The sequence below is a fragment of the Furipterus horrens genome, unplaced genomic scaffold, assembly GCF_987537825.1.
Source record: "Furipterus horrens unplaced genomic scaffold, mFurHor1.1.pri manual_scaffold_4, whole genome shotgun sequence".
Lineage (NCBI taxonomy): Eukaryota > Metazoa > Chordata > Mammalia > Chiroptera > Furipteridae > Furipterus > Furipterus horrens.
Window position 1 is genome coordinate 52,773,484 of NW_028327174.1, and position 7,262 is coordinate 52,780,745.

At 44.8% G+C, this 7,262-nt stretch overlaps 1 protein-coding gene across 1 annotated transcript; it reads right to left on the bottom strand.

The window, feature by feature from the left end:
* Positions 1–1,320: 1,320 nt before the first annotated feature.
* KRT1 (keratin 1) lies at positions 1,321–6,972 on the bottom strand. The gene is made up of 9 exons (XM_090273219.1): positions 6,330–6,972; positions 5,060–5,274; positions 4,687–4,747; positions 4,173–4,268; positions 3,840–4,004; positions 3,580–3,705; positions 3,024–3,244; positions 2,243–2,277; positions 1,321–2,154 (listed from the first exon to the last, which is right to left on the bottom strand). Exons 1-9 carry the CDS (start codon positions 6,891–6,893, stop codon positions 1,802–1,804), a joined length of 1,836 nt encoding a protein of 611 aa, XP_090129345.1. The 5' UTR covers positions 6,894–6,972; the 3' UTR covers positions 1,321–1,801.
* Between the last annotated feature and the right edge of the window lie 290 nt (positions 6,973–7,262).

A 7,262-nucleotide genomic window follows, 5' to 3' on the forward strand; every position in this document is an offset into this window, starting at 1 on the left:
CTACAGGCAAATATTCTCATCCTCATTTAACCTTCAAGAAAACTGAGGCTCAAAATGGTTGAGTGGTTTGTCCAAGGATCCACACATCCTATAAACCATGGATTATTTCCTTTGTCTGCCCCTTAAATATCACTGTGATGGAACTCTGGATTGAAGATCCTCGTTCTTTCTATCCACCATCATGCTGTCCAGACTCTCACATCAGTCCAGACAGGAAGCAGCTCTGGTACAGGGGTAACTGAACAGGAGGGATAGAGCTCAACAAGTTGTACTTATCAAATACTCTTGTTGCTCTATACCCTCTATTCCCATTGGGTTGACACTGAAGCTAAGAATATTTTTTCTACTTGGAAGCTAAGAAAACTGATCTTCAGAGAAGTTGACTGACTTTTTCATGGTCATAAAACCACTGGGAAGCTGATGTTCATTTATTCCTTAGAGAAAGCATCTACTGAGTGGCCTGGAGACCAAGCAACAATGTTACAACAGGCAGGTCATCGTCATCATCACCACCATTACCATTAAAATTGACACTCACTGAGTACTTATTATGTGCTAATCATCTCATTCAATTTGCACAATAATTCCCACAAGAGAGGCTTGTTATCCCCATTTTAGAGATAATAAAACTGAGGTGCAGAAAGATCTGTAACTTGTACATTATCACTGAGCTAGTAGTAAATGATGGTGGTAAGACCCAAACCCAAGCACATCTGAATCCAAATATCCATGCTTCTGGCCACTATGATATCCCATTGTACTAATTCACAAGTGTGGGCTCTATGTCCACAGATGAATTTAGATTAAGCAGAGCTTTGCTTAGTGACCTGAAAGAGAGGAGAAATGGATATCCAGCTCTCCATTACCAGCCTTGGTTCCTGAACTCCCCATGCCAAAATCTGTATTCTGGCTGTAGTAGCTGCTGACCCTGCATTACCCACACCCTCCTCCTCACTAGCTGGTCCACATGAACAATTACTTTTCCATGCAGTACTACTTTTTCCTCTTTTCAATGCCAAACTCCTCCTCCCCAACCTTTTTGCTCACTTCTCTTTTCAAGAAAACCTTCTCATCTGAATATAAGCTGCTACCCCAGTATCTCCATTTATCCATTGACATATTTGCACTCTGGAAAAGAGCTTGTCTAGTTAAATGTTAAGTGTTTACAGTTAAATGTTGCCTGACCAACCTCCCCATATTGTTCATTTCCATGTACCCCAGCTTCCCTCTATGCCATGTGGATCTAGGGTCTTCTTTCCTTCCCACAAAGTACCCATCCAGAATAGACAGTGCCATGAACAAAAGAGTTTGAGACTCATATAGAGTATTTCAAATGCAGTTTATTGCAGCAACACAAGGAAACAGGCGTTTAAGACCTCTCCACAAAAGTCAACCAACTTGCTTACACTGTATGTACAAAACCAAAGCAGCACAGAGACAGGACAGTAATGAGCTATCCCAAACACGTGGTTCCATGCATGGCAAAGAAGCATGGGTCTCACCAGCCCGCCTCTGGCTGACCTCGGAGGCGCTCTGAAATGTAATGTGTGTGGTGGTGATGGCTGAACTGTTTCTGAGGCAAAGCACAAAGCAAGGTCATAGCCTGGGACTGAGCTTGTCACTGATTTAAAAACTTCTTTGGGAAGCAAAGCAGAAAGGAAAAAGCTGAGGGAATAAGATGAACTACTGTAGCTAACCAGCAGCTTCGTTCTTCAATACGGCTGGGGCAAGTGACCTTGGTCTTGCCAAGAATATTTGGTAGTGATGGAGAGGGAGCACTCATGGGGTGGAGAACACCTCTTTATCGGGACCCTCGGGAATAGCTGGTAGAAATAAACTTCACGCTGGAACTGCCACCGGAGGTCTTCGTGCCCCCAGAAGAGGAGCCCCGGCCTCCAGAGGAGCCAAAGCTGCCCCCAGAGCTGCCACCGCCGCCGCCTCCACCGCCGGAACCCCTGCCTCCAGAGCTGCCGCCGCCCCCTCCAGAACCACCTCTGTGGCCCCCACTGCTGCCTCCACCGCCACCTCCGGAGCCATAGCTGCCACCTCCAGAGCCACCGCCGTAGCTGGCACTGCCAGAGGAGCCATAGCCGAAGCTCCCGCCGCCTCCTCGGCCTCCACCTCCACTGATGCTGGTGTGACTGGTGCTCACAGCTGCAAGGGGACATCAGTTACTCTCAACCCTCCAGCTCCCTTTCCAACTACCTCCCAAAGTCTGCACACGCCCCTGTACTGTACTTACACACACTCACGTTGGCGGCACACTCTCCAGACATCCTGCGAAAGAAAGAAAAGTGAACCCCGCACCACTCTCCAGCGTCCCGGGCCCTCTCAGCTATCCCAAAGCTTCCTGTCTGGGGCTCCTCTTTGGTCTGAAACCTAATCCAGTCCCCATTGCCACCCCCCAAAACCATCATTTTCCTCACAAACAGGAAGAAATCACCATATAAATTAGACAAGAATCTTGCAGTTAAATGCAGGTTACATCTAAAGGCCTTGACTTTAGGCCAGATGACATCTGAGCTAGCCCAGATTAAGAATGAATAGCTCTATCTCAAAGCATTTCATAAAGATGCTATAGCCCTCAAAAAATAAAAGTGTGGGGGCCCTTGTCAGTATCTCATTTGGTTACAGCATCGTCCCGATACACCAAGATTGTGGGTTCCATCCCCAGTCAGGACACAAAGAAGCAATTAATGAATGCATAGGTAAGTGGAACCACAAATCAATGTTTCTCTCTCTCTTTCTCTCTCTCTCTCTCTCTCACTCTCTCTCTCTCTCTCTCTCTCAAATCAATCAATAAACATATTTTTTAAATGAGTAACAAAAAATACGAAAGAAAGAAAAGAAAAGTGTGGGACTGTGGCTCCCAAAGTGAAACCAAGTCTTTTCTGCTGCTTGGCATACCTTCCCTTCCTTATACCCAGGACAAGCTTCAGTCACGCAGCTGCATCTTCAACAGCAGTCAACGGTCAAGGAAGGAAGCACATCAGAAGCCAGACTGACTAGGTTCCCTTTCTCACCTGCTTTCCTCTCCTTCTAAGAGGGTCCTGTAAGTGGCAATCTCTAGATCTAGGGCCAGCTTGACGCTCATCAGCTCCTGGTAGTCCCGCAGCAAGCGGGCCAGGTCCTCCTTCGCCTTATGCAGGGCCTCCTCCAGCTCATTCAGCTTGCCCTGGGCATCTTTGAGGGCATTCTCACCACGCTGCTCCGCATCAGTGATGGACTGCTGCATCGCAGAGATCTGAGAAAGGAGAATCCAGCACATTATACACTCTCCTAACACCTAATCCCACCTTGGCCTTCTTATCTCAAATTGATCTCTCCACCCCAGTGAGGTAAGTACTCTGGGTCCAACAGAACCACAAAAGCTTAAGTCGTCCCATGCATTCACTTGCCTCTGGATAGCATACCCCGTGTTGCTTTCTATAAGAGCCCTGAAAGATGATGCAGCAGTCTCTCTTGGCCCTGAGTCGAGGCTTCTCTACCCCTTGGCATTCCTCTAAATGCTTCCCTGAAACCTCTTGGCTGCCTTTTCTCTCACTCACCACCTCTTAAGGAGAAGGAAGAAGCAAGTACCTGCTTCTTTACACTTTCAATTTCAGATCTAAGTCTCTGGATCATCCGATTCAGCTCAGAAATTTCCATCTTTGAATTTTTCAAACTGTCCCCGTGTTGTCCAGCAGTGATCTGGAGCTCTTCATACTAAAGATGGTGAATCAAGTCAATGAGATGTGGCAGAGCATATACCCTGGCTCACACACACAAATGTAAAAGAAAACACAGGATAGCGAAACAAGACATTTCAGGAAAACCAGCCAGACATTCAGCCCATTCACCTTGGTCTGGTACAGGGCCTCAGCTTCAGTCTTGCTCTTCTGGGCAATCTCCTCGTACTGAGCCTTGACCTCAGCAATGATGCTGTCCAGGTCCAGCGAGCGGTTATTGTCCATGGAGAGGATAACATTTGTATCGCTGATATGAGTCTGCATTTGAGACAGCTCCTGCAAGACATAATAGTTCAGTGACTCTCACAGTATTAAAACAGAAAACAACTTAGACAATAGGAGGGATCAGGAGATGGAAAATATATCAGTATTCTTCTGGATAGTGGTGGGTTCGAGCTTAAAAGTTCTCCACTTCATAAACATTGTTGAAATTAGAGGGATTACCATTTGATAGAGTGTTGTGAAGAAATCAATTTCCTGACGCAAGTTGTCAACTTTGGCCTGAAGGTCCACCTTGTTCATATAAGCAGCATCCACATCCTAAAGGAGCAATGGACAGTATGAAGTCATAGCCTTTCCAGGGCAAATCCCTCTCACCAGCTTTGAGGGGATGTTTCCAAGTAGAAAATGTGTTTGGGATCTACTCCACACCTTTATGTCACAGGTGTATCATAGTCCCTAAATTGCCTCTCCCCTGGGATCACAATCATAAAGGAGCTTGCCTGATTTGCTAAGAACTTGCCTCCCCACTTATTGCATGGAATGCCAAAGGCTCTGGAGAAGCAGAGAGCCTAGGTAAGTCCAGGTTCATGATAATGTGGAAGGAAAACTCTGTTTCAGCTACTCGTCAGGCCCACTCCCTGGTTCTCCACATCATGACTTCTTTCTGCTTAGTAATTAGAGACCCTGTTCTACTGTTTGTTTTAGATGTGAGGTCCATCCTACAGAATGTGCTCACCTTTTTGGTGGTCACAAAATCATTCTCTGCATTTGTCCGTTTGTTGATCTCTTCTTCGTACCTTCAAGGAAATCAGAAATGAGTGGGAGATTCAGAGAAGGTGAGACCTGAAGTTTAGCTTTCTCAGCTAAACTTGGCACTCATTGCTTTTCTATTACTAGCCTAGGACATTTTGGCCACCCCTTTCCTCTGAGTAATAAAACCATTAAAAGTTTTCCAGCTTTTAAAAAGATTAAGATTTCTGAAAATGCTAAATTGATTTGCCTCTAACTTGAGAAAAGATATTGTTACATACTGTTCATAGCCTTAGTTTGTCACTTTCTGGAAATATTTTAGAACGAATGTCAAGAATTGCCCAGCCAAGATTCCTTACTTGCTCCGATAATCTTCCACCAGATCTTGCATGTTCTTCAATTCTAAATCCATTCGAGATTGATCGCTCTTCAGTTGGTCCAATCTCTTTCTAAGATTGTTGATGTATGATTCAAAGTAGGGTTCTAAGTTTTGGCTCCTAGTGGAAGTATCTATCTGCTGTAGAAGCTCCCATTTTGTTTGCAGCACCTGGTTCTGCTGCTCCAGGAATCTCACCTAAAACCACAAAAGCCCATTACCCCTGATACAGACATGGCACCCTATGGCCACTGAGTGTCAAGGGCTACCACACAACAAGGCCTATACCTTACTTAGAAAAGAACTTTGATTCCTGTCTTCTTGGCCATGAAAAACATAAAAACTAGAAAGAAGATGACCCAGTTAGCATCATCTTCAAAACAGAACCCAGCTCACAGTTAATTCAATCAAGGTTTAACTTCCCCAAGAAGGGCAATTATAGTACTATTTCATTTGGAACTTTAGAAGAGAGTAGCTACACAAAAACAAATAGCAAAACACATAAAATTCCTTTGAAATAGATACATGACATTTAAGAGACTTGCCTTCCTATTTTTTTAGGTCAATAAAAATTGGTTTGCATACACACAGCTCAAAAGTATATTACAAAAATCCAAAACTGAATACTAAATCTATTGTGGATAACTTGAGTTGACATTATTATTGATGATTAAGCAAAAAGTTTTTAAAAATGTTTTACATGTTTTCCCAGAGCAAATACCTGGAAATATAAGTGCAAATAAATCTCCACCATCATACAATACCAATGTAAAATTCTCAGAGGGCAGACCTCCTCTTCTGACAGCAAAAGATGTTTGGCACTATCTACATACTTTCTACTATGATATCTAATGCATTCTGTTTACACTCAATTCCCTTTTTATGGTTAGGAAGACTTTTCCAGGGTTCTCATTTGCACCCTAGAAGGTTGAGTTAGTCCCATTTCTATTATCTTCATTCAATCTATGTAAGTCCCAATTCTGCTCCCAAGAGCTGAATTAAAACACTTCAAGGTGCTGTCAAATTGACCTACATTTATGTAGACCTCAGACCCCTTTGTCCAAGAGAGAGTTTTGTCATTAGCATGATTCATAAGCATACTTCAAACATATCTCCTAGAAGATGATTCTAAAAATACCCCTTTAATCATCTAAACACAGAAAGATGAGGCTCAAACCCAAACACGTCTTGGCTGCACCAATCTCAGATGGATCAGGAGCAGCTCTTCCAGTACATAGAGCAAATCAACTCACCTTGTCAATGAAGGAGGCAAATTGGTTGTTGAGTGACTTGATTTGCTCCCTTTCTTGAGACTTTATTTTTTGGATCTCAGGGTTAATCTCCACATTGAGAGGATGCAGAAGACTCTGGTTGATGGTGACTTCCTGTATGCCACCAGGGGGGCAGACGGGCCCCATACTAGCCCCAAAACCACCTCCACCGAAACCCCCTCCACTGACAAAGCCACCACTCAAACCACCACTGCCAAAACCACCCCGAAATCCACCACCACTGAAACCACCACCCCCAAAGCCACAACTACCATAACCACCACCAAAACCACTACGTCCACCTCCTCCAGCCACACTGATGGAGATACTTTTACTGCCACCGAGGTTAACAAGACTTCGACTTCCAAAGCCACCACCAGCACCCCCACTACCACATCCTCCACCTGAAAATCTCCCGCTACCGCCCCCACTACGGCGCACAGAGCAGCTAGTAGTTCTGCGTTGTAAGCTGACTATCCCGGCAGAGCCAGAGCTGAAGCCTCCTCCACTCCGGTACCCAGACCTGGAGCTAAAGTGACGATTCATGTTGACTTAGAGAGAGTAGGAGCAAAGTGTGGAAAGGAAAGGATCTAACACTCCTCTACTGCAAGCCCAGAGACTTCCCCTTATATTCAGGGAGTGATTGGGCTTGGTCCTCAAGTCAGCGGGACGCAGTGCTACTCAAGGGTTTGGCTTGCCTGCAGCCATACAAGTTTTTTACGAGCCTCAACAATACAATAAACACTACACAGCTCACTCCCAGAATGGCTCTCAAAATTGCTGTGCATGCAAGAATGCTCATGTGGTAATCATTTTATCAGACAAAATCTCTCTTCAAGTGCCTGTGACTTTCGGAGAAGGGGACCCTACATCTGCCACCTGGTGCTTCTTAATAGGATTTCATAACCTCATGTC

Coding starts and splice junctions, on each gene's coding strand:
- KRT1 (XM_090273219.1), bottom strand. CDS start 6,893: ATGAATCGTCACTTTAGCTCCAGGTCTGGGTACCGGAGTGGAGGAGGC. Junction 5,275..6,329: donor TTGCCTCCTTCATTGACAAG/GTGAGTTGATTT, acceptor TTGTGGTTTTAG/GTGAGATTCCTGGAGCAGCA. Junction 4,005..4,172: donor TCACAACACTCTATCAAATG/GTAATCCCTCTA, acceptor TATGTCTTGCAG/GAGCTGTCTCAAATGCAGAC.